This window comes from Prosopis cineraria, unplaced genomic scaffold (genome assembly GCF_029017545.1).
Source record: "Prosopis cineraria cultivar Desert tree isolate PC_DT_omini unplaced genomic scaffold, ASM2901754v1 PC1, whole genome shotgun sequence".
Classification (NCBI taxonomy): Eukaryota; Viridiplantae; Streptophyta; class Magnoliopsida; order Fabales; family Fabaceae; genus Prosopis; species Prosopis cineraria.
In genome coordinates this window covers 43,363,970-43,391,345 of record NW_026555332.1, presented here as the reverse complement: position 1 = coordinate 43,391,345, position 27,376 = coordinate 43,363,970, and the positions used below count along the sequence as shown (strand labels likewise).

At 33.5% G+C, this 27,376-nt stretch overlaps 1 protein-coding gene and 1 pseudogene across 1 annotated transcript; one reads left to right on the top strand and one right to left on the bottom strand.

Annotated features, from left to right (window-relative positions):
• The first annotated feature begins 1,720 nt into the window (after positions 1-1,720).
• On the top strand, positions 1,721-9,236 carry LOC129301881 (cullin-1-like; annotated as a pseudogene).
• Positions 9,237-14,107: 4,871 nt separating this feature from the next.
• On the bottom strand, positions 14,108-25,676 carry LOC129310299 (protein HUA2-LIKE 2). The gene is made up of 12 exons (XM_054952114.1): positions 25,277-25,676; positions 24,430-24,506; positions 20,111-22,192; positions 19,060-19,516; positions 17,042-17,150; positions 16,786-16,898; positions 16,493-16,680; positions 15,897-16,389; positions 15,363-15,795; positions 15,095-15,262; positions 14,535-14,604; positions 14,108-14,437 (listed from the first exon to the last, which is right to left on the bottom strand). The coding sequence occupies exons 1-11, from the start codon at positions 25,397-25,399 to the stop codon at positions 14,579-14,581; spliced, it is 4,269 nt and encodes a 1,422-aa protein (XP_054808089.1). The 5' UTR covers positions 25,400-25,676; the 3' UTR covers positions 14,108-14,437; positions 14,535-14,578.
• Positions 25,677-27,376: the final 1,700 nt, after the last annotated feature.

The following is a 27,376-nucleotide window of genomic DNA, read 5'->3' as shown; positions in this document are numbered from 1 at the left end:
GTAGAAAAGGAGCAGGAGAAAGAAGAGGAGGAGGAGGATGAAGAAGGTAGGGCAAAATTACTCTATTTTTAAAATTTACAGGGTAAACAAGTTCCAAATAAAAGTTCAAGATACCCAGCACCCCTAAAAAAAGTTTTAAGACAAATATGTTATTTAACCATTGGTCAAATTTTAGTTAACAGTTAACATTTGTAATTTCTAATAATGAGACAAAAATGCTCTCTTTTTAAAATTTCAAGATCAAAATGTTCCAAAAAAAAGTTCAAGGTGCCAGGCACCTTTAAAAAAAAAGTTTCAGAATAATTTTGCCTTTCAACCCAATCTATATCAATTTACACACTGTTTTGGTGTGATGTGTCACTTCGCCGATGATCTCTTTTATTAATGTTGGTTTCAATGGAGTTGGTTTCTTGTATGTATTCTATCGAAATTCAAATTGTTTTGAAAAATAATAAAATTTAGAAGACTAGATTTGACCTTAAGAAAAGGTTACATTGTTTGCTCCCCCATCAAAATAAATAAATAAATTTTCGTTTTTAAAAAATTTACCTGCATAACAATTATTTAATCATGAACTTTTCAATTTGTATTAAAATAAAAAATGAAAAATTTTAAATTAATATTTTCTATTGTTAGATTTATTGAAACTACAGTGAACCGAACAACTTATGTTTTGGCCTCTATAATTAGGATTGTTTTTTTAATAGTATAATTGAAATTGCGATTTTGTATCCCTCATTTGCAGGTTATATATATAATCCATTAACGATGATTAAGATATAAGATACAAAATTTGTGAAAAGTAAATCAGGCAACATAAAATTCTAAAGATATAAGATTATGTCATACATCTTTTTCTTCTTTTTTCTTTTTCTCAATTCTACATAGTTTCATTCTTGGGAAATCACAATCCAAAACCCCCAGAGACAATTAATTACTCTGTAATATCAAATGATTTTAATATTACTCTGCAAGATCAAAAGACCTAACTGTAATTAAAATATATTATGAAAAGACAAAACTATCCCTAATATATTTTTGTTGTGATGGGGGGATTGATTTTTGTTAAAATATAAATGAAACTTGCTTTTTTCTCAAATGAAAACTTGTTTACCAAATTATAATAGCTCCTCTACCAAATTAATGTTTTTTTGTTGTTAATAAAGAAATTAATTATCGTTAGAATAAAAATGAGACTTGTTTATTCTTGAATAAGGACTTGTTCAATGAATCACAACTCTTATTTCTTTCCACCATGAAAATAATTTTTTAGCATTGTTAATTGATTGTTGTTGGAATGGAAATGACACTTGTTTTTTTCATATTCACCAAATCACAACACTTATTCCTCTTTACTATCAAGTTAATTTTTTAGAATTATTAATAAATGATTTGATTATTGTTGAAATGTAAATGAGACTTGTTTTTTTTTCGAATGGAGTGTTGTTAAAAGAATATATGATATACACATGAAGGGTTTTTTTGTCTTTTTACAATAAAAATAGGTACTTTGATCATACATAATAATATCAGAATCATTTGATCATATAGCGTAATTAATTGTCTTTATGGGTCCTTGATTGTGATTTTCCCTTCATTCTTTGCTAGATATTTTAAGTTTATTACAAATGCATTCTTTTTTCCCTTTAGTGCCCGTTTGGTTCACTAAATGAAATAAAATATAATGAAATATAATAAAATGTAATGTAATTAAGATGACATGGGTTTGTTTGGTTAGTATTTGGGAATAATGGGATTGAAACTATTTTTTAGACTTAATTAAATACAAATAAAAATATAAATAGACAAAAAGGCCCTTTAAAAACTCACTCATTTCCTCGTCTCCCCTTCGTCTGCCTCACAACCGCCATCTTCAACCCAATAACTTTCTTCATCCCCATCTTGATATCCCAGCAAAAATGAAATCAAAATCCAAAATAGAATATTAAACAACCATTAATTAGCAAAAGCCTAGAGAAAAAGACTAGAAGAGGGATGTTCTTGTGTGAATCATGCTTGGTTAATTGGCAACAATCAGCAAACTGAAACCCACTCCTCTCAAAGTCTTCTGTTGCTGTGATTCGTGCTTGGCTTGTCTTCTTGGGCCACTTTATCTTCAATTTGCAGCAACCCTCAATCATTCCACGGTGGTGATGGTGTTCAAATCTGTTGCATATGATGTTTGGAAGGTGATGCAATGATCTATGATGTGGACAATGGAGTGTTGCGATTCGAGATCTAAGGTGGACGATGCGGTGAAGTGATTCAAGATCTGAGGTCGTCTTCTTCCTCCTCCTCCTTTGCATCAAACATCATTCTAGAAGGCAAAAGAGCGTTGGCAGGGGTCTGAGAGTGGGGAAAGTCGATCGTGCATTTTTTCAAGGGTAATAATTTCTTTTCCTTATCCTGTAATTCCCATTCATATGGTCTAGCTATGTAATCTAGATGCTGGAGTTTGAGGGAATTAGGATTACATGATGTAATCCCCTTTTCATTACAAAGCCGAACCAAATGTTACAAATATGTCCAATGCATCAGGATTGCCATTTAACAAGATGATGGAACATGACCACACAGGAAAACTAATCGCCCATTCGGTTCAATTCCATGCATCAAGATTGTCTGATGTTTGTTTTGATTGTTTTTGTGGGTATCAATGATAAAAGTGATCCATATATAATATATTTTTTATATTTTCAATAAATTATTCGTTTAACATAAAAATAATCTTATATTAGTTACACTGTTAAATTTTTTACATGAAAACTTATAAGTTAAAATTTTAAATCTATATCAATTTTGGATGTCTTTTGGTGTGGTTTGTCACATACATGATGGTCTCTTCTATTAACCTTGATGCTTTTTTACCCAGTTCTTATACTAACCTTGTTGCTAGGACGTTGGTTTCTTGTATATATTTTGTGGAAACTCAAAATGTTTTGGAAAATAATAAAATTTAGAAGACTACATTTGATGTTAAGAAAAAGTTACATCGGTTACCTAAAAAAAAAAGTATGCATTTTTTAAAAGTTTTATGAGATAGTAAAACTTTTAATCTCTTAAATTTATCTCAGTTATTAATTTGATATTTCAAGTTTAATTTTTATCAATTTGGTCTCCTAAGTTTGCTCTAATTATCAATTTAGGCATCGTTATTAAATAAGAAGTAATACTATTAAAATTGGTTGATATAAATAATTAAATATTGATAGCATCCATGTAGATTAATGAAAAAAAAAGTAAAATTATTTAGGTAGAGAAAAAAAACAGACTCAAATTTTACAAAAGAAAAAAAAGAACAAAATGCAGTGTAAGAAACTACATCAATTAAAATTAAACTAATTTGAAGGTTAATTTATTCTCATTTAACTATATATGCATGTCAAGTTATCAAAAATACTTTACATATTAGATTAATTTGAGAGTGAATTTGTTTTTAACACTTAAAGAACTAACATGGTGATTTAAGAAAAACATAAGAGATCTAAATTAATAAAAATTAAATTTAAAGGACTAAATTGATAATTGAGATAAATTTGAGAGATTAAAAGTTTTATATCCCAATTTTTATCTTTATAACTAAAAATTTTGAAGAATTTTAAATTAATATTTTCTGTAGTATTTGAAACAGACTTCTTGTACTTCTAGGTTTTGTTAGATTTATTTAAACTATAGTGACCAAAACATATATTGTTTTGGCCCCTAATATTTAGGATTGTCTTAATAGTATAATATAATTGAGAGTGCAAAACTTGTGAACTGAGCCTTATATATTTAATATATTTTTATCTAATCAAATCAAGATAAGTGAATTTTAAAGTGTTAATAATATTAATAATAAGAATTTGTTGCAAAGTAAATAATTTATAAAAGATTCACATGTCTTATTTAATTAAAAAAAGTACCTTAAATATAGAGTAAATTAGTTCAATAGTCTCAAAAAATACAGTTTTGATAAATTATAGATGAGAGTTTTGAATATTTTAAAATATGACCTATTTATAAAATTAATTTGATTTGATTTTTGTTTTTTAATTCTCATAATAAATATATTATTAAAACACAATATATGTCCTATAACTAATCTTTAACTGATTGAATTGTGCGTTGACAATCATTCTTTCATTGTAGAGGGGAGAAGTCTCATATGCCAATGCTTTTCTCCTCTCTCTCTCTCTATATATATATAATTTTTTTTTCTTAGGTATATTACAAAATTGAGATTTGACATTGAAGACTGAACCCTATCATCAAATTTCTCATTTTATATTGCATAGTTCAAGATTTAAATTGAAGTTGTCTTGTATTCTATTTTTTAAAAGTTGAAGAGTATTATATATCATCAAATTTTGTATCATCTTCATTTATCTAGGTAATATTTTTACTGAATTCGTAAATTATTTGTTCGTAATCTATTATTTTTGTCATTGATCATGAAATTTGTTTCAATTACTAACCAAAAAATACATATTGTTCTCTCATTATTCATGATTTTTTATTTTCTTATTTTAGGCATTTAATTTTTTGTGATGAGCTAATGTGTCTAGAATTTTTTACAAACTTAACTTGATCTGTTTTGAGCAAATGATTATGTTATTTTTGTGATTCTAGTTTATGATAATATATTAGTGATATACAATAGTGTATCATTGATATACTCTTGCAAATCAACATAACCATACAATCAAACATAAACTTGTTTATCATTGATATACATACATACATACATATATATATACATACATACATATATATATATATATATATATCGCATATCAGTAATATGAAAAACACATAATCGTTTGCTTAAACAGATCAAATACAGTTTGTGAAAAAAAATTGTAGCTTTGTTTCCCCGACTACGTGCTTTATTCTATTAAGTATCGTCAACTTCTCTCGCCTCACATTTGTCTCTTCTTATTGTGATTGTGGCTGTCTCACAATGATGTGCTTTCTTTCGTCTTCAAGTTTGGTCTACTTATTTCTTCCGTTATGATTGCAAAAAGCAAATCAACTAAATATTAAAAAGGCCATTCTTGAGATTTAAAAAAGAATAAGTTATTTTTTAAAAAGTCTTAATATGAGCTATGTGTGCAAAAACCTCTTAAATAAATAAGGTTAAGTACATAAATTCTTCCCTAATTGATATTGCAATTTGGTGTCTTCCATTGAAGGTTTTGTTAGAATTATTAAATCATTAACAATGATTGATATGTGTGTGGGGGGCTTATTTATCGTCATAAAAATGACATGTCTTGGTATTATTATTAGTTGTTAGTAAATGAAAAAAAAAACATATTATTAGTTGTTAGTAAATGAAAAAAAAACATATATACTCATATCTCTTGAACTAGAAAACGTGAGAACCAAATTTTATATTTCTAGGAATCGACTGGAACCCCATTGAGCTCGAAGAATGATGAAAATATTTGTAGGAATGAATCAAGTGGCTAGAGGACATTATTGAAGGCAAACCAGTAGAGCCTCTCAGTCCAGAAAAACACATATTGCTGTATACTATAATTTATGACATGTGTAATCAAAAGCCTCTATGTTAATACTCTAAATAGCTTTATGATGAATACATAGTCACTATCAAAAACTACACCAGATCTACCATGTTTCCATCCTTAAGAAACAAGCGCCATAAATTTTTACTTAGAGAGCCCGTCACAACATGGGACAACTGTTAAACCACATGAATTGATGATTACAAAATTAAGAGAAAGGGATTTATTACTTGTGTATATCAATATTATAATTACTAAATGACAAAACCTCTAAAAGCATAAAGAACAAGAGAATGTTTAGACTTATTACATTTAATTCTTTTATTTCTTCTCTTAGATATTGTGAAAACTATTGAAAGTAAAATCACATTTTAAATGTTAACAATGCATTACATTAGAACATGACATAGTCTCAGAAGCCTTAGAACTTCAATATCAAACACTTAGAATGTATTTGTGCTTTAAAATCTAATCCACACTTGCTCTGGATAGAGCACACATATGATTCAACCATTTCTCATGCATTATAAGATTTAGTGAATTCAATTCAAGCTTGAGTTAGGACTCAAAGATACTTGCTTGAATTATCCTCTAGAAGCTTTGTCAAACACTGTAAATCAATTCATGTGTGTCTTGAACTAGACACACTCATGTTTTAGCCTTTAATGTAGTCTGGTTGAAACTTCCATGTCTCAAGTTTGAGCACACGTTTGAATTAGCCATTACTCATGGACATGCTTTTATGATCTAATTCTTGCTTGAGTTAGATGTTGTGCATGCTTGAATTGTTCTTGTATGTTAGCCTAAAGTGTACCTTAATGTAATTCACAAGTGTCATTTTAGTAATTCATGCTTGAATGAGTTTTTATACTTAGTTTCTTTTAAGTTTGACTTGGAAAACCTTGAAACTAAACAAATCAATTCAAGCCTATTTTATTTTGCAGATTGTACATTTTCAATTTACATTTAAATGAGTCTATACCCACATGTGTTTGAACTCACAATGAAAGCAAGGAGCTTCTAATCTCTTATATGTACTTGAACCTTATAGCCTTCACGTTGAAGTTGCAAGAAATAAACTAAGCCTTAGTAAGTCAAGCCCATACATGCCTGTATCCTTGCTAATCCATACGTAAATCAAGCTCTAACAAGCATTTAAAGTGTTGTTCGTAGAAAAAGTTCTTTTTTTGATATACTCCATTTATGCACGTCTTCAATAGCTATAACCATTACCCAGAATATTCCTAACATCATCTTTTGATGCCAAGCTATAAATATAATCTCATTTAAGTGAGTGGATAGCAATTATTCAAGCATGTTTTGTATTCAATTCTTACCTACATTCAATATTCTGTGAAAAAACTCTTAACTAGTTTATAACCTTTCATTATATTTATATTTACTTTTTTAGAGAATTATTGTTCTGAAAACCTTTTTCTTGCTTATTTGTAATCTTAGGAAGATATTTTCTTAAGTGCTTGGTTGTAACTGTTGTAAGTTGTTTTTTTTTTTTAAATCAAAATTGGTGTAGTCTTATAGTTTGTATGGTGATGACGAGCACTCAATGAAGCTTGTGGTTGTAATAAAAAATTTTAAATGTGATCTTAGAACTTAAAAGTAGGCCATGTGGTTGGATTGAGCTAGGTAAATTCTTTCTGTCAAGCTTTCTCATTTTTTAAACTCATATTTCATAAAGGCTTTCTACAGACTACAGCTATTTGTTTTAAGTTCATCTTTATTTTTTAGATGAGAAAAATTTTTGTGAAAATTTTAAAAACACCAATTCACCCTCATCTTGTCAGCCTTATCCAACAACAATCACAAAAAATATATCAAATTACTTTCACACTCTTTCCATTATCTTGATTGTTACCATACAGCTCGACACTCTTTTCCTTTGCTCTATACTGTTGGACTTGCTAGATTTGGTGATTTCATCTTCGTGGAGGCGAAAGCTCAAGCCACAGATGTTGTGATCTCTCTGATCAATCAAGAATGCGGGGGAGAGCTAATTGATGGATCTTTATTGAGGAGGTTCTTGATATCTACTTTGCCATTGGTACGAGTGATTTTGACATTACAGGCAGGGTTTTGAACTTCAGATGCTTGAAGATACTGCTTCTTACAACAGAATCAAGGTTGCGAACTGGATTGCTGGCAACTCGGGCCCAACGTATATGATCAAGGCTAAGGAATCATTGAAGAGGGGGAGAGATAGAGTAGTAGGAAAATTTGATTATTTTCACTCTATTACAGAGAAGAAATTAATAGACAGTTCAAAAAAAGTTGCTTGTCACGAACACAACTCAGTTGATTGAAGAGAAAACTCGTAGTTGTTGTGCGTTGCTCAGAGACGATGAGGTTGAAGATCTGTCTAGAATGTTAGACTGTGCCATGAAATAAGTACAAGTTAGGAACCCGTTGCTTGTGTATTCAAGCAGCATGTTATAAGTGAGGGTAAAACATCAGTGCAGCAAGTTGAAGGAGAAGCTGCTTCTAGCAGTCAGAATAACGTAAGAAGTAATAATGGCTCATATGGGGTTCAAGAACAAGCCATTGTGAGAAAATATTCATTAAGCTTCATGAGAAGCATATGTCCTATGTTAAGGGGTGCTCCATGAATAACACTATCTTCCACATCGCCATGAAAGAAGCCTTCGAAGTACTGTGTAATAAGAGTGTTGTTAACATTCCAAATGCAGAACTTCTTACTACGTCTGTGACAATGTTCTTAAAAAGGTGGCGGAAGTTAGAAGCTTAGTGATGAGGAAATAGATAGAACCCTAGGGAAGGTTGTCAACCTTCTTGTATATAACACTGATAAGGATCTGTTTGCCAAGTTTTACCTGAAAAACCTCGCTTGGAGGCTACTTTACGACCAGAGCGCCAATAAGTATCATGAGTAGAATATTCTATCAAAGATTAAGCAGCAGTGTGGGACGCATTACCCTTCAAAGATAGAGGGGATGATCAGAGACTTGGCCATAGCTAGGGATAATCAAACTAGCTATGAGATTGACTTGTCAGTGACCGTTCTTACCACTGATTTTTGGCCTAGTTACAAGTTTTTTGGGCTAAATCTTCCTCCAGAGATGGTCAAGTGTATGGAAGTTGTCAAAGGGTTTTATGAAACAAAAACAAAGCACAGGAAACTCTCATGGATTTTCTCCATGGGAACTTGCAACATCAACGGAATCTTTCAACATAAAACCATTGAACTTTATAGTCACAATTTATCAAACTGTTGCTCTTTTGCTATTCAACAACGCAAATAGATTGAGTTACTCAGAGATCATGACTCAGCATAGGCTGCGAAGTTCTGGTTCGTGTACTACATTCCTTGTCCTGTGCAAAGAACAAGATACTTTCTAAAGAGCCAAACACAAAAACCATCTCTCAAAACGTTAGTTTTGAGTTCAACTCGAGATTTACATATCGAATGAGAATGATCAAGATCCCTATTCCGCCAATTAACTAGAGGAAGAAGGTGGTGGAAGATGTTAACAAATATCGGGAAATATTTTGATTGATGCTGCTATTGTAAGGATTATGAAGAGCACGAAGATATTGGGGCATTGACAATTGGTTGTGGAATGTGTTGAGTATTTGAGTCACATGTTTAAGCCGGAGCTGAAATTAATCAAGAAGAGGATTGAAGATCTCATCCTTTAAGACTATCTTGAAAGGGATGAAAATGATTCTAACACCTATAAATATCTGGCTTGATGAGTATGTATGTATGTATGTATAGAGATAATATCATTCATGTATGTAGTATTTTTTTTTTTTTTACCTATAGGTATCTTAAGTTTTGTAATTTGAATAATCTATACCTTGCAAGAATCTCTTACTATTGAATCTTTGACCTCTTTCTATTTGCAAGTTTTGAACCGCCACCTCCTTTCTTCATTGTCATGTTTTTCTTTTTGGGAACTATTATATTATACCCATTAAGTCCCGAAAGAGATAATTAATGACACTTGGGTCTTAGCAAAAATTTTTGAAAAATTAGTTGCTAATATTAATTCAGATAATTGCAAATAAAAAACCTAATTATAAATTAAAAGTTACATTTAAATTTTAAATATTTTATTTACAGTTTGAACTTTCAAAAACCTAAAGGTTAAGGGTTATTTTTATTCCTAAACTATACACGAAAGGTTACAAATGCCTCTAAACTCAACTATAGATCAATTCTATCCCTAAACTTTAAAGATTGCATTTGTTATCACATTAACATTAAAAACATTTAACGTCCATTAATTATCAGTAAATCTTGCTAGTTTTTAAATATTTTTTATCAGATTAAGGATCATTTTTACTCTTTAACTTCTATTTGAAGGGTCATTTTTGCTTCTAAACTCAAATATTTTATAACAAAAATATTAAAAAAAATATAATGTAGGACCCATTAACAGTAAAAAAATGCTAGGGTAATGGCGGAGAAAATCTTTAAAGTTAAAAGATGAAATTGACTCATAATGAGTTTAAAATAATTTATAATCTTTCATGTATAGTTTAGAAATAAGAATGACCGTTAATCCAAAACTTAACTATAATTAATTATCCTCTTTCAAACTTAACTATCATTCTCCTCGGCCAAGAAATAGACCCATTTTCAGATTTGAGCATACGTTTCAACCCAATCATTGTTGGTCCTGGCCTGTGGAGCCGCATCACATGGACGAGGGATTAACAGATGCTGAGTAAGAGGGTCAGATATATGTGAAAGTAACAAAATTTTTGGTTTAATCCAAATATATTCTCTTTCTATTTTTAAACTTAGATAATTTTTTTTTATAAAAGGCCAAATATATATTAAAGGTAATAAGTACAATCTGATGTCATAATTTTAAAGTAGAACTAAAAAACCAAAGAAAAAAATTGCAGACATAAAAAAAAAAAAAATCTCATCAGAAGCCACATTGAATATATGACGCTTAAATTCTAACCATAAGAACTGAATGTCTTGGATAATAACGTATTGGCAGGCTGCTTTCTTACAGATCTAGGAGATATAAAATCCTTTTGAGCACAGTTGATGTGTACACGATCCAAATATAGTTTATAATCATAACAATGATCAGTAACCCGCCAAAGAACATCTCAGACATGGAAGAGAAAAAGCATTGATGTAAAATTTGAAAAATAAGTTACATTATTCAAAACTTATAACTGATTAACACAGACATTATTTGACATTTATGGTTATTTTTTTGGTTTCCATATTGCTTGGCCCATAACAGAACTTCTCTATATAGAATTTTTGGGACCACATATAAATTAATTTCTGCAAATTATGATGTTTGACCAATAATAAAGTTGCTTTAAGATGACATCTAGTGATTGAAAAATAATTTATCATTTTTAAGGTTATAATTAATATTTTAATAATCAAATTAGTTATCGAATTAAAAAAAAAACTAGCAAGTCACAATTTTCAGGATTCAACCAAAATAATTGAATTGATTAAATGATAAATAAATAAAAATAATATTATATGTACATATATAATAATAAATATATAAGCAATGAAATATAAACATATTAAATAACTTGAAAATAAACTTAATTAATCCAATTTCATGATAAGATAATTGATTCATAAAACATGGTACAACCCCCAAGAGTCAGACGGACAAGATATGAATGCTACTTAATTGACATGACAAGACAAATAAAACATTCAGTGAAAATTAATATTTAAAAAAATTAATTTTTTAATCCTCCAACTTTTAAGTCACTTATAACTCAATCCCTCAATTATGACTCGCTATGACTCAGTCCTGTAATTATAACTCGCTTATGACTCAATCCCTCAACTTTTGAATCACTTACAAATTAGCCCCTTAACCTTTGTTAATTTTTTTTTTTCATGTTAGCTTATATCTCACATTAATGAATAAGAAGAGGATATTTCAAAATAATATATGAGTATTTTTTTTTCCCTCTTATTTAATAAAAAAATTTAAAAAAAATAAAAAATAAAGACTGAGTTATAGATAGATTAAAAGTTGAGAAACTAAGTTACAGCAATTTATAGTTGAGGAATTGAGTCACAGCGAGTCATAATTGAGAAATTGAGTTACAGATGAGTTAAAAGTTGAAGGATTAAAAAATTAATTTCTCTTTAATATTTTTATCCAAAGTTTTAAAAAAAATTAATAAATGATATCCAATTAACAGTTAGGTAAATGAGTAAATTGACTTGTAAATTATAGGTTTAAAACCAACCAACACCCTAAAATCACTTTGGAGGATTTAAGATAATCTAAATCTTTTTTTCCTCTTTGGGTTAAAAATTAAACCTTTGATTGCACATAAAATCACTTTGTCGTGTCCCAACAAGAGATTCGTATTTGGTACAGCAACCTCCTCCCCGGCCCCCCACCCAAACACACACACAAAAGTTATGAAATTTTCTAAAGCGTATCAAATTTTCTAATAAAACCATAACATGCACGAAACAAAGTGATTATGTATTAAATAAAAATAGTTCTTTTTTTTCAACAAATAAAAAATATATTCACATAAAAATACTTAATATATGTATATACTTAACCTTATATATTTAACTTACTTATTTTCAACTAAATTAAGGTATATTTATTATTTATATATTATTTATTTCATAACAAACTCTTATTATTAAAATTATTAACACATTAAAAATTACTTATTTTAATTTGATTGGATAAAAATATAAAATAAATATATAAGTCTTGCCTTTTCATTATTCCATATTTCAAAAAAAAGTAGGAAATAAGGTAACATTTTCATTGTGAGCCACAAAAAAAAAAAAATACAAACTTATTTTGCTGGGAAGATGACTTTAAAGTTCTAAAAGAAGATATTAATGAAAGTTAGGTTCTCAATTTTTTAAAAAAATGAGTTACAAAAATTGATTCAAATAGTTATAGATAGAAACCTTAATTGCAAAATGAGAATTACATTTAAAGTTTAAATATTTTATTTATAATTAATATTTTTAAATGCTACTTGAATCAATATTTACAAATTTTTCATTCAAAAATTTTACTCAAGATATAATTTTTATATCTATTTAATCCTTTATATTTTCTTAAATTATCACTTAAATTTTAAAAACAATTTGGCCATTAAAATTAGAGTTGATAATTCAAGCAAGCATCAAGCTTATATAAATCAAAGTTAAAATATTTGAACATATAAAAATACTAATATCACCAAGCCTGACCATAATGCCCAAGCTTTTGAGTTGGCCTGAATATTTAAGTTATTAAATAGTATTTTATTTTAAAGCTAATTTTTGTTTTGATCTTAAAAATTAAAATTTTTCAAGTAAGATAACACTACACTCCACATTTTTCTAATCTTATTAAAGTGAGACCAATTGAAAAAGTATAAATAAAAAACATATAAAATCACCTCATGTTTACTTTTTCTTAATATTTTTTTAAAAAATATTTAAGAAAAATAATTATTTAAACTTTAAAACTTCATTTAGGAGTAGAAAATGTGAAGAGTCTAAGAAAACAATAACAACAACAACAACAAGCCTTTATCCCACTAGGTGGGGTCGGCTACATGGATTGCAAGACGTCATTGTGCTCTATCATTTATCAAGCTTTTAGGAATATTATTAATTAAGAGATCGCGTTCAACAACTTCCAAGAGTGTTCTTTTAGGTCTTCCTCTACCTCTCTTTATCGGACTCAAAGTTATATGTTCCACTCTTCTCACTGGTGCCTCCCTTGGTCTTCTTTGTACATGCCCAAACCATCTCAACCGATTTTTTTACCATTTTTTCCTCAATAGGTGCCACCCTCACTTTTTCGCATACGTGCTCATTTCGAATTTAATCTTTACGTGTATGTCCACACATCCATTGTAACATTCTCATCTCTGCTACTCCAACTTTACGCTCTTGCTGTCTCATTAGAGCCCAACATTCACTACTATATAACATTGCCGGTCTGATAGCAGTGCGATAAAATAAAGAAAATTTTTTAAACTTTAAATGTAATTCCCATTTTGCAATTAAAATTTTTCATGTTTATTCAAATTAACCAGTCAAGCTTAACCAAAATTAAATAAGAACAAATCATCTTTATTTTTATTTTTTCCCTTCTTTTTTTTTTCATCCTTTCTTTTCCTTATTTTCTTGTACATCTTGTTCTTTTATCTTTTAAAATTAGCCACTTCTTTTGATTAATACACAATATTACCAACTGAATATTCCATTATCCATGTGAACGATGTTGCCTCCTCAAACAATGAAAACCAAACTGATAATTAAAGCAAATCCAATAGACTAAGTAGATGAAGATCATATTAAACTTGAAAGATTAAATCAATAAGCAACTGAAGCAAGCAAACACGTCCAGTACCGAAATGAAGCAAGCGAAGGACTAAATTTCTCTAGGCCAAACGTACGACAGGAACGTGGTAAATCTTATGGGCAATCTTTTTCCGGCCCGTAAGGCAAAGTCGGGTGTTCTTGGACCAAAGACAAGCTTCTATCATGAACATATTCTTAGTAAACGCTCCAACGAACAACGCATTTGGGCACTCCAAAGTTGTAACCCCACCCAAAAAGGAAACATAACACAACATAGTTGCTCGGAGGAAATAAGCTATTTAACATATCAAGAAAAACAATTTCGAGAAAGAGCCCAAGAAAATTTATATGTAAGCGCTATTAATCTAAGTTCTATAAGGGCTTTCATGAAATAATAAAATTTGGGATTAAAAAATTGATACATGAAAACCTGAATAAGTTACAGCTCTCACTCTACTACAAAGACTCCCTGCCCTTCATTTTGCAGAGGAGGCTAAAATACATATGTACAAATCTAACAGATTACTACGATATCCTGTGCAGACTCGGCTCAACCACCTCCAAATGTTCTAGCATGTACAGAAAGACGGAATGGAAATCACCCCTCCTGAACAAAGCCAGAACCCACGACAAAGAGTTGATTCTAACACTCAAGGAGTAGAAGTATAATACAAGAAACGCCGGATAATCTTTAAAGCACTTACAAATAGATAGAAGCTTGCCACCTCAGTTTGTTGGTAATTTCTGTTCATCTTGGTCGCCAAAAGCCTGGACCTGAAACACAATATATGGCGAGTATAATTTCACAATATCTAAATTTGCCCCATCTTCGTTTACTTCTCTTCAAACATGTATTCATTTGCAAATTTTCATTCTTAAGAAAAGACATTTGCGTTCTGCAATTAAGATTTGTTCATCTTTGGAACCAAATCAATTTTGACATAAATGGCCACAGATATTGCTTGATTTTTTGAGTTTGACTATCAATATCGTGAAATTATACTACTTTCACCAATAATTATTTCAGACTTTCAAAATTACAACAAATCCAGTTCACGGAAAAGCTAAATGAAAACGTTGTTTTAAACTCTAACAAGCATGTTTGCAGCCATTTTTTGATTCCCAATGCAAATGAAAACTGGAAACGAGGAGACTAGCCCCAGGCTCTGCTATTTTCTTCACTAGAATTAAATAAGAAACTGATCAAAATACAGATTTTTGACAGAAGCAAATTTGTCTAACATTTGTTAGGCGAGGAAAGCACCTCTACTTGCCATCGGAATTGCATCTTCAAAGGGTTGCCTAAAAGGCATGGAGTTCCGGTGATTCATTGACCGTGGAGGAAATCTCCACCCATGGTCTGGTAGTCTAGCTGATTCACATGGATGACAGCCATAAGGGGTAGGTGCACCTCTATCTTGATACCGAGAACCTAGGGACAGAATCAACAAGATAATCAATGCTAATATAGGAAAAAATTAAAGCAAACTATAATCCAATACCACATGCATTATAAGTCATCACAATCTTACCAGAGTACGGAGCTGGAACTCTCCATCTCTCTCGAAAATCATATGAAGGTGGCTTTAATCTATCATGATTATTGCGGAAGTTCTCTCTCTCCATGTTTTGCATAGAGTGGTGCTTATTGGAGTATGATGGGGGTGGAACCTCCCTTCGTGGCTTCATATGCTGATCCCCCTGAACAAAAGAAAACTGGTTGGAGGGCACTTGGTGAGGTGGACGTAAGGGGTAACCTTTAGAAAGCACAGTAGCACCATCAAAATAATGAAAATTGTCAGGTGGCAGTGGATAACTGCTGAAAGAAGTAGTAGACTCAGGGAGCTGCATTGGCATGTCCCTACATTCTGGAACTCGATAGTGCACAACCTCATGCAAAGGTTGGTTATCCCGTGGTGCACCCAAAGGCTCAGACATTGAGGGGAGTGATTTACCTTTCACAATCTGCAAATATGGGCCCCAGTGCGGAGGGAGAACAAAATGACTAGTCAGTAATGTAAGTGACGGTAAGAGTGTAAGATACCTTGCAAAGTGGTAAAACAAACCTGTGCATCTTTATGAAGTTTTGAAATAACTCCAGTGCTACATGGATGGGAGATAACTGGCATCACGGGAAGGGAAGGATGTTGGGGAGGGGGTGGAGGAGGTGGGGGTGGTGGAGAGGATAATGGCAGTGGTGGGGATGATGGAGGTACATCCTGAGGCAAAGGACGAACAAAGGACACAGGAATGCTCTTCTCCACCAGATTATTTGACACGCAATTAGACACCTGTGTGGCATCCTTATTTCCTCCATTAACATCTAAAACTGAATTCATTTCAACATCACAACAGGGAGCCACATCTTCCATTTCAAGCTCACCATCAACATCTTCCAAGATATGCCTATGCTTTTCAAGTGCAGGAGTCATTTCACACACATCAGAATCACGCTCAGGAGTGACTGCCTCAAATTTTCCCCCATCAGAATCACTCCCTTCATCTTCACATTTAAGCATCCGGGGCATGCAAAAACCAGGTAACTGAAAACTCGAGTTACTGGAAAGATCAAACATGATTTTAGAAAACTCACTTCCAAAAGTACATGAACAAATAAAAATAAAAAGTAAAGAAGAATAAAAATTCCTCAGCAAATTCAAACCTTCCATATTCGTCAACAAGCATACCCTCCATTTCTCTGACAGGGTCATCCAAAGCCCTCTCTGTTCTTAAAGAACGTCGTGAGAAAGCACCTGCAGAAGCAGACACACCATACGAGTCCAGTTCCCGGATATGATGACGAATAATGGATTCTGATAGGATTCTTCTCTCCAACCACAACCTTAGAACCTAGACACAATTAGAGGGAAGGTTAGCATGTATCATACAAAACATACAAGTGACAACAGAGCACATGGTTTCAACCAAAGCAAATGGGGAACTTCATCAACTTACCTTAAGACACTGCCTACGATTTTCTTGTGCAGTATTTCCAGGAGGTGCAGCAGCTGACAATAGACGTGGCAGAACTGCTTGGATAGCAGAAGGATACACTCCACCCACATCACCTGAAAGTTCAGAGGAAATTTAACATCAAATACTATACACATATCCCACTCAGTCATTGAATTTCATCTACAAGCATCCTTCCTTCCTTTCCTTTATTTTTTCTCAACAAGATTGAAGCAGCATCAAGTGATAAACATGTTACCCTTTAACCCTCGAGAACACTGTGCAATAGAATCAACAAGAAAAAACAAATCCACTCGTCGATGCAGGCTTGACTCAGTTTCCAGATTATGGGCAAGAATCTCCACCACCTAAAATATCACCAAGAAAAAAAAAAATCAAAGTGCAGGTTTGCAAAGGAAATAACATATAAACCAGTAGAATGATTTTAACTACAACAAATGATCCATTAAAACAATTAATCCAGTCTTCTGTAAAAATGGAATCACAAAGACTTCCAACTCAAGATATCTACTTCTAGTTCCCCCTACTTTAAGAACATTTTGAAAAAAAAAAAAATTACATGACAGATCCTAGTAAATTTTTCAACATAGAAAAACAGCAAAAGAACAGTTCCTAAAAATGCTAATTCAGAAACTATTCAAACATTACAGAAAGTGCTAACCGAAAAGAGAAGGCAGTATGAGTAAATAACCACACATTTGACCTTAAAATTGATTTTACAAGCTATTACCCTAGGCATAAACCCATTGCTGAACTGATTTGACAAGAAACACAACCCTTCCTCATCTTTGATACACAAAAAAGCCTATCTACATAAATGTAGGGAGGGGCCTTAATGAAGTCAAAAGCCAATAAGCCTAGCCTAGCAGCAAACAATTCAAAACACTTCCACCCTGAAGTTAAAGAACATCTCAATCACAACGCATGCAAAACAACACATCAAAAAAAAATTTAAAAAAAAAAAGGATACTACAACCGAGGTTACTGAGTCAACCACATGCAACTCCCAGATTCAAAATATCTAATGTTCTTGCAGCTTGTCAATCTTGACAGAACCAATTCAAGTTTGAAAATGGTCCTCGCTAAACAAATCAAAATTTCAACCAGAAGCCACATGGCATGCATGAAACCAACGATACCAAAATTCAAATCTTTACAGCTCAAAAGCAAATTAAAAAAATTTTCCATCAGCCGTCCCAATCTATTCCACAAAACTGGAACCTTTACAGTCACACAGTTAAGTACTCAAAGAGAAAGGAGCACTAAAAGGGGGAGATTATGTTTAGGATTCGTTTAATCTCAAATACACTTGCCTTCTCTTACCTCTCTATCTCCAAATACACTATATACAGTCACCATTATTACCACTGAAAAAAAATCCAAACTGCCATTCCACCGCTTCTACAATAATTCAAAAGGAAAGGGGAAATAAAGAGTTTATTAAGAAAGCCCATCATCTAGGTTCTTACAGCTCAAAATGAGTCAACCCATTCACCAGCAGGTTTTACAGGTTGAGCAGTTGCTTTTATAACAGGTTTTTCTTTCGGTCAATGAAGTGATTTGAATAAAATAGTGTAACAGCTGGCTTGCCAGTTTACCAGGTAAACAAGATAGTCTACTCCCGTTATAATGACACTAAGATTTTGCATTTTAATTTTTACTTGTTGATAATTATACATGCACCTGACATATTCAGATTCTGTAAGCTCATTGTCCCATCAGACTAAGAGGTCAGGGGACCAATCAGCAATTGTTAAGTCAACGTCCAGATAGCAAACATCAGAGCTGAACATATGAAGTCTTAAAAAGGAAGAAATATTTGAGAAAGGTAGATAAAGCATCCAAAAAGGATGGGGTATGAACCACACTGTGAATGACAGAATTTTAAAGAGTCCCAATTTGTCTTTGCATACCAAATTCCACCTGAGTATACAAGACAGTTGTGCCATCGAAGTATTTGAAGCATCCCACTAGCAGTAAATTGTTTTTAAAGTTTCAAGTAGGTGGCATCATATGATTCACTCAAACGAACTCTTCACACCCACAGAGAATTGAAATCAAGCGCCAATATAAAGCTTTTACTATAGCAGAAATTAATTCACAGTCAAATTGGTTGGACCCAAAATACATAAAAAGGGAAAAAGATTAATTACTCAGAGTATAAATAAAACCATTCATACCTCAAAATCATTGAAAAATTAATCATTAAAAAATTTCTGAAGGGAAAAAACTGAAAACAAAACATTATTGAATTACCTTAGCTGCACTGCCAAACTTGGCACAGTCAATAGCTATGCGTGTAGCACGACCAATACTCTCCTTGGTCCTAGTCAATGTCCCAAGCGTAGCTTCAAAGTACAACAGAGCAGCGTGTCCTGCTTCAGTGGACTTGTTCTTTGATCGTTGAGTTGTGGCAAACCCATCCACCTTCCCATCACAAATAGGACCAGAGAAAGTATGCTTCTGGTGCAAATGTACATCAGGGCTACAACTGCCATTATTTTGAAGGATATTGCTACTGTCTGATGTAGAAACATTGCAAAAAGATGTATTTGGCGGGGATCCTTGTGGAAGGCAATCTGCCCCATCTGTCAAAGAAGGACTTGGCTGAAGACCTATAATATCCTTTTCACCAAAGCAGTCATCACAAATTGAAACAGAATTCATATCCTCCTTTGATCCTTTACATGCGACCTCTTTCACAGCCTCACACCTGAAATGATATTAACTATAATGAACATTAAATAGAAAGAATGCAGGACAAATTTCTCCTTTGAGATTCACTATTATTCAAAAATATCTCCTCTCCCCATATTTTCCCCTAAACTCACAAAAACATTTAAGGCTGAAACCTGTAACTACTTAAACAGTGACGCAAGGATATCTAGAGAAGACAATAGCAACTTATCCTAAAAACTCTACAATAATTATCGTTATCAATGCAGATAAGGGTCAGCAAGGTGCTATAAGTGGTTTAATGATACAAAATTAGCTCTCTTTTATGATTCATTACTACTCAAAAATATCTCCTCTCCCCATATTTTTCTTTAAACTCGCAAAAACATTCAAGTTTGAAAACCGCAACTACTTAAACAGTGACACAGGGATGATCTAGAGAAGGCAACAGCAACTCATCCTAGCAACTCTACAATAATAATTACAGATAAGGGTCAGACAGGTGAAGTAAGTGGTTTAATGATACAAAATTAGCTCTCTTCCTTTCCATTATACTTCTGCTTGGAGTTTATGTTCTTTGGAACAAAGAGTTCGAAGGCTAAAAACTAAAGTGAGGCAGGACTAAGCTTACATATCATTAACATTGCTTTTGCTGCTATCAACAGCCACCTTCAAGCACCCAGTATTTTCAGGAACTTCATTTTGACGCACATCAGTAAAATTTTGGGTTGAAAATTCACCACTTTCATTGGCACCTGATGCAGGATCATGTCCTGTTCCAATATGTTCTGATAAACCAGATGCTTTATTTGAAACGTCAGCAGCTTTGACATTGCTTTCATCGTTTGAAGACAACAATGGACCAGATAAATCTTGACTGCTTCCAATTTCACAGAATTTCATTTCAGTATTAGGAGCCAAATTTCCAAGTAAATGAATTTGGGCATCAGATCCATCAGTCTGACATACCACAGAATCTGTAAGATCTTTGCCAACTTCTTTGCCATTGCCATCTGGTAGGACATCCTTGCAAATTTCACGGCATCGAAGCTCAGTCATTTGCTTATCCATCTCCAAAGATAACTTATTCTCTGTAGGATTACAAATTACTGGATTTAAACTGGTTGAGAAACTGCATGCTTTAAAATGAGAAGAATCAACGCCAAAAGTGCCCATCCCTAGCATTTCGATGTCATCCTCACCTTGACTATTAATGGCTGTACAAGGACATCTATTGATGGAAGATGTACAGGATCTACTATTTGATGTCATTGTGGTGTGTGATAATTCTACACGATCTTCACCATCACCATCTTCAGCAGCATTAGCTGACATGGCCTCTAAAGCACGATGGAGGCGTTTAGATGGAGGTAAAGCAGCTTCACCATCCACAGAACAACTGAAAGCTTGGTCTTTAATTTTACAAATCTGAGACACACTTTCAGAACATGGGGCTAAATACTTTGGAGGAGAAACATTATCCACTACTATGTTTGAAACAGACAAGTCTCCCTCAGCTGCACTAAGATTGTCATGAGTTGAGGACATATTTATATGCTGAAATGAGTTGATACTATTCTCCTCAGATCTTTTATCTTGAGATTCTATAATGCTATTTTGTTCCACATCTGTTGCTGATGATTTACCCATTCTGACTCTAGCTCGTTTCAGAAGTGGCAGGTGCTCATCACTATCTTGCTTTGAGCATCTATCTTTTGGGTTTTCACAAACATTCTGCGACCTTTCACCAGAATTCAACACACAAGCCTCCTCCTCTAGCATAGTGGTTTGCTTGGCAGAATCATCAGTTAAACGCTTTCGATTTGGCTTTCTTTTTTTCTTCTTGACTAGAGTGTTTAGTTCATCAAATCCTTTGTTCAACTCAAATTCTCCTTCTGGGCACTCAATAGTCTCAAACAGTTCAACTTTACAATTAGAGTCCAAGGTACTTCCCTCATTCAGGCTAAGGGGATCAGAATCAATTGTGAGAATTTCAGAACGATTGTCTTCCATGCTATCGTTAGAAACAAAGGCAGATGGATCAACATCATCACATTCAGAAATATCAGGTGATTTCCTGCTACGTTTATTTCTTCTCAAAGATACATTCTGAACTGCACTAGCTAATCCATCAGCAGCACTTTTTCCACCATCACTACAAGGCATCACGAAGCTTTGAATTCGTGATGAGCTTCTAGACTTTCGAACTGGTGCATTTCTCTGTGTGGTATTACCCTGAGGACGCAAGTCCATAGATCTTTTTCGAGAAGAATAAGTAACTGGATAAGGAGATTTTGCAGTAGCACCAGCATTATCAGTAAGCTCCTTCGATGAAATCTCTTTACTAGATGATTCATCTTTTGGTGCAACTGCCAAGACTTCCTCAGCTGCGTAAGTTGTCTCGGGTTGATCAGTGAAAGAATTCAAAGTATTAATTTGAGAATTATTCACCAAATCATGGGCCTGTGTCTCATCCTTTAATCCTAAGGTGGAAGATGATTTGGCTGATGAATCAACAGGAATTGTAACATTTACACCAGACACTTCATCAGAATTGGTTATATCAACTTGGGTCTCCTTCAATTTTTCATAACTATCAATAATCTCTTGTACCGCACGAACGAAGTCAGCACCCTTTCCTTGACGTTTAACAAGAAGAGCTTGTTTCTTCTCTTCAGTGAATGCTTCAACATCAGCAGGATTGCAGAAAGCACTGCATGATAACATACCATTTCAAACCTAATGTGACATGGTAGCTGAGCAAATTATTCACTCATTCATTGGAAGAAAAATGAAATGGTATGAAGATAAAAATTACACATGCAAACCCTTGATCAAACTCTTTAATACTGCACATTTCAACAGAGATTCAACATATCTTGCTTATTCTTTATTACACAGTTTATACCACAAAATTCTATTATCCCTTCCCTTTTAAGCTAGCGTGCCTAAGGCAATTATCCCTTCTTGTAAACTAGAGATTGCTTGGAAGATCTCTTCTTCAAGTCGGGTAAAATGAAATTCAAATTTGTACAACACATATCTAATGAAATCATCATCTTGTTCTCAAAGCCATAGTCCTAGGTCAATTATCGTTGTCAATAAGAAAAAGCTCCTGAAAGCTCAAAACGTTCATTCCAGCACCTAACCAAATAAAGTTACTTCATGTGCAAACAGGAAACTGCTAAAAGTGAAGGTTTGTACCAATCCTAACTTTGAAAGAAGCAATTCCCCATAATTCAGTACAATTGATCAATCTATTCAAAATAATTCAAAGCAGCATATATTTTCAATTCATTCATGCTTACAACATAACATCTCAACTGTAAGGGCCCCCCTGATAGATCAGGAAGAGTAATTCTAAAATGAACTTCAATCCTTTTTTATGTGAATATTTCAAAGTAAAACTTAATAAGATGGACTAAACCAGATCCCTACCTCCGAATTTTGCTTATTAGATTAAAAAACATAACAAATCCCATGAGGTTGTAAGGATCTCCTCATAAAACATCAGCCACATTAACAAAATCCAAAACTGACTTGAGATGTTCAAGGGTATAAAATGCAGAAAATAGAAGCCAAAACATTTGGAGAGGGCCAAAACATTTGGAGAGAACATACACGAAGCTTGTCAGGGTAGCTACTATGTGAAACATTTCCGGCCAATGAAATAATAAGGCAGTCTTGCGCAGTCAGCAGCATTACTCACAGTAAAGGTCACACAACTTTTAATTGTATGCTGCCACATTCATTCATGCTATGCTTAGTGTTGTTCTCAACATGCTGAGAGCAATACCAAAAACCTCCAAGCAAAAGATCCACTGGGATAAAAACCTAATATTTATCCCTATCTCTTGGGTACATAAATGAACCAGAAAATAATTGGAGATATGTTTAAATTAAATATCATTCTCCCAAGGATATTTGCAACTCTGGGTCGCCTCTCTTAATCAGACCTACACCTAAAAGATAACGCATCACATTAGCATTAAACTTTCTTTGGGGATGTGTGTTTGGGTTTTGTGAGGGGGGTGCTAAATATAATCAGTATTCAATTCGTCCCTCAACAAATAATTGCCTAGAAATTTGTGTTGTAAAATATCAACTTAACTACTGAAGAAATTCTGATGCCAGAAGTTGAGGTTGAATCATATAATGCTGCCGACAGCTACAGGGATCATTAGGCTCAACACCAGTCTCCAAATTATCCTCCGTTAATTCTGGTTCATCAATTTCTGCTATACCGTCATCAGTTAAATCCTGTGTGTTGTTGTTAGACACTGTTTCAGGGCTGTCCAGAGGACCAAGGATAGGCTCAGGTGTGTTTTCAAGAGGCTCAGGGTCCTGGATAGTTTCGGATTGACATAAAGAGGCTGTTTATCATGTTTTTCAATGAAAGAATGAGAACTTTAATTCAAAATGCTAAGTTATGGAGGTTAGCAGTCCCCATATACGCTCATATGTATGCATCTGGTAACAATACAGGGCACGTCTCATCAACAATTATTACTGTTGTTCTAAGTGATCTGTGGTGATTGAAAGCCAACAGGTTGAACCTCAACAAAAGTTAACAGAGAAAATATCCCAAGCCTCCAACCACTAACGCATGGAAACAAAAAGAAAATCGCTTTGGCATACGAACACAATTTTATCCCTGTAACCCATGTCTAGTTTAGTTCATGGAAAACAAGGATGTGAAAAGAGCATATGATTATGTCACTAGAACTCTAGAAGCCCAACCTAAAAATTAAAGGAAAATACCAGATCTTTGAGACATTAGCGACAAAACCATCTCAACACCATATATTTAGCATGTCAGCTCTTTGCCAAACAATGTCAAGTGTCTATTTTGCAATGCATATTTGATTCCAGAAATGACATAGCGCACAACAATCATAAGCGTACTAATTGATATTAAGCAATTAAAAAGATATGGTATTAAAAACTTACATCTGTTGGGTGCCAAAGAAGTAAACAAGTACTTTCTTCCAGTCAGTGGAGTAACCCCACTTCTCAGGTTCACTTACCTGCAACAAGCAAATAACTTATCAGGCCAATTAAAATTTACCCCTAACAACCTAGAAGGAAAAATTTAAAGATAACTAAATAAATAGCAATTAACATATGGCAATCGCGCATTACCTTAGAGGGTACAAGGCACATATTCACCTTTTCACTAGCATATTACTTAAACATGTCAATTTCTTCTTATCTTGTTTGCTCTCCCAGAAGGGGGAAGATGGGCAAGTAACACAGGTACCCCATGTAGCCTGGCTTATTATCCCTTCTCTCTACCTTCTTAGATCGTTGTTCCTAAAAGGATGCATTTCTATTGATCCGAAGAAAAAGACAAACTTTTCATGTTTAATGTGTGTGCGTGCGCGTGGGCGTGGGCGTGGGCGTAATTTAACCTCGTCTAATTCGAGGCTTCAGTTCATACTTTGGACTAAATATCTCTACAAGTCTGTCATTTGGTTTAACCAAGGAGCAGTCAAAATCCACATAGTGGAAAATGTAAGGCAAGGAAACTAGGAACAGCCCTTCTTTATCCACCTCCTGAATCAATTTCAGACGCTCACAAATAACTAATCGCCAAATAATCCAAGAACTAAAGAATTTGAGATTAAAATTCATAAATCCAGGCAGACACCCTTGCACAGATCATAATGAAGCATTGAAGTCTAAATAAAAGCTAACGCTCAGAACAAAGCAACATGCAGTTAAAGAAAATAATAGAAGTACACTCTAAATACTAAAGTCGACGAGTTTCGCCAGAAATTGAAAAGGTAGAACCTACCGTAGCAGGCCAGGCAGGGAAGCCTTTTACTTTAGCAAGTACAAGATCGCCGACCTTCCATTGACGGCGAGCGGCGGCAGCGGCGGCTGCTTTGCTAGCGCCCTTCCTGCGGCTAGGCGCCATCAGAAGACCCCCGTGGCTATAGTCAAATCAGAGCAAGTGATTTTAACTGAATCGTATAGCCCGGCTCTGCTCTATGCCAAAATCGCTCAAGAATGGAACGGCTTGGCACTTCCTGGAATTTGCAGACAAAATTCGCAGGCATTGAAACACAAGAAATCGTTGAGAATCCAAAGACGAACGGAGGATGATAAGGAGTGAGCCAGGAAGAAACCCTAATTTTCAGAGAGAAAAAGGGGCGCAGGGGTTGAAGAGATTTTGTGAAACAAGAGATGGTGTCACAGAGATATGTGTTGGTTAGGTGTGTGGAAGCTAGGGTGCGCAGGCAGTGTGGCGTTCTTGCTCCGTGAAGTGAGCTAACGTGCGCTCCATGCCGACGAAACCCGGCCCGTCCTCTTTTTTTTTTTGGGCCAAGCCCGTCCTCCTCTTTGAAAGTTTCGATTTTGATACATCCCTAACAGTGAACGCGTGATCCATTCAATAGACACTTCTGGCCTGACTACGAATAACTTCATCCTCTGTTAAGTTCTGAACCCATTTTCAGGACCATTGAAGGAGACCGATGACCCAGAGACTGGTCACAGCCCACGCTTGTGGCAAATCCTTTGCAGATCCAAGATGTAATATGAGAAAAATCAACGAGTGCATTTTTATATTAATTTAAATTTTGATTTTAAATTGTGGGATAATTTTTTTTTTAATTATGGACAACTGCAGATGCCAGAGATCAAATTTATTGCCTTATCATGACAACTAGGGCATTGGCAATTGTGGGGTAACATTTAAGTAAGTTGGCTTTAGATTTTCCCTCCAGCGTACTGTAATTATATTTTTCTTTTCTCCACACATGCAATAAAATGCCTTAGCTAGGCTTGGAAGCACTTCCCGTAATGATTGAAAATGACATAATTTTATGATATATCTGTGTATAATTTTATCTGTCTAAAAATATTTTAATTAAAATTAAAATTATAGAAATAAAAAGGCCAATATATAACTAAAAACATTGTCTGTAAATACTAAAAATCTAATTTTAAATTGATGAAAATCACAAGATCTAAAATTATAAAGAGAAGGGAGTGGGGATAATTTGAGTTGTTGAAAATTTTAAATTGCGTTAAATGCTTTCCAGTGGATTAAAGCTACAAAAATCTGGCTTGGTCCATTGGAAAACTTGTCTTGTCAACCCTTTCAGCTTGTTTTTTAACGTTTAGGTACACAAAATATCAAAGGAAATAGTAGTCACAACTTCCTGCATGGACCGAGAAAAACACCTGCAGACTCCGTTGGCCCACGGCCCATATTGCTTCCGCTTTTTGTTGATTGCTGTTAGCCCATTATTTCACTTAATGAAACGCCGCCCATATAGTTGCTTACTTAACAGAAAAGAAATGTCACCTTCATATAATATATCCTCATCTCTTCAAAGCCAAAGGCGTCTACTCTATTGCTTAAGAAATCATTCACTTTATGTAAAATAGAACAGGGAAGAAGGGGTATATGGCACTTAAAATAAACCTTAAAAAATTTAGGAACATTTTAGGAATTAAAAGAGAATTTTTCGACAAGCTCCTTAAGGATTTCATCATTGATACCCTCCAATCAATTAGAATTAATGAGCATTTTGGGAACATTATCATGGCAACTATTTCTACAATGCACATGAAAGACATCTGGAATGGAGAGCCATACCACAAATCCATTCCTTCTCACAGCCTTCGTTAAGGGGAGCCTGTCTCACCTTACCTTTTTGTCATTTGCATTGAATATTTTAAGTCATTACATTCTTAGCAATACAGACAAAAAAGAATGGAAGCTTGCCAAGTTAACCACTAATGGGCCTCTAGTTTTTCATTTATTTTTGGCTGATAATCTTTTAATTTGTGTAGATGCATCTCTTACCAAGCTAGGATCATTGAAAAATGCCTTTCTGATTTCTACAAAACATCATGACAGAAAATCAACACTTCTAAATCCAAA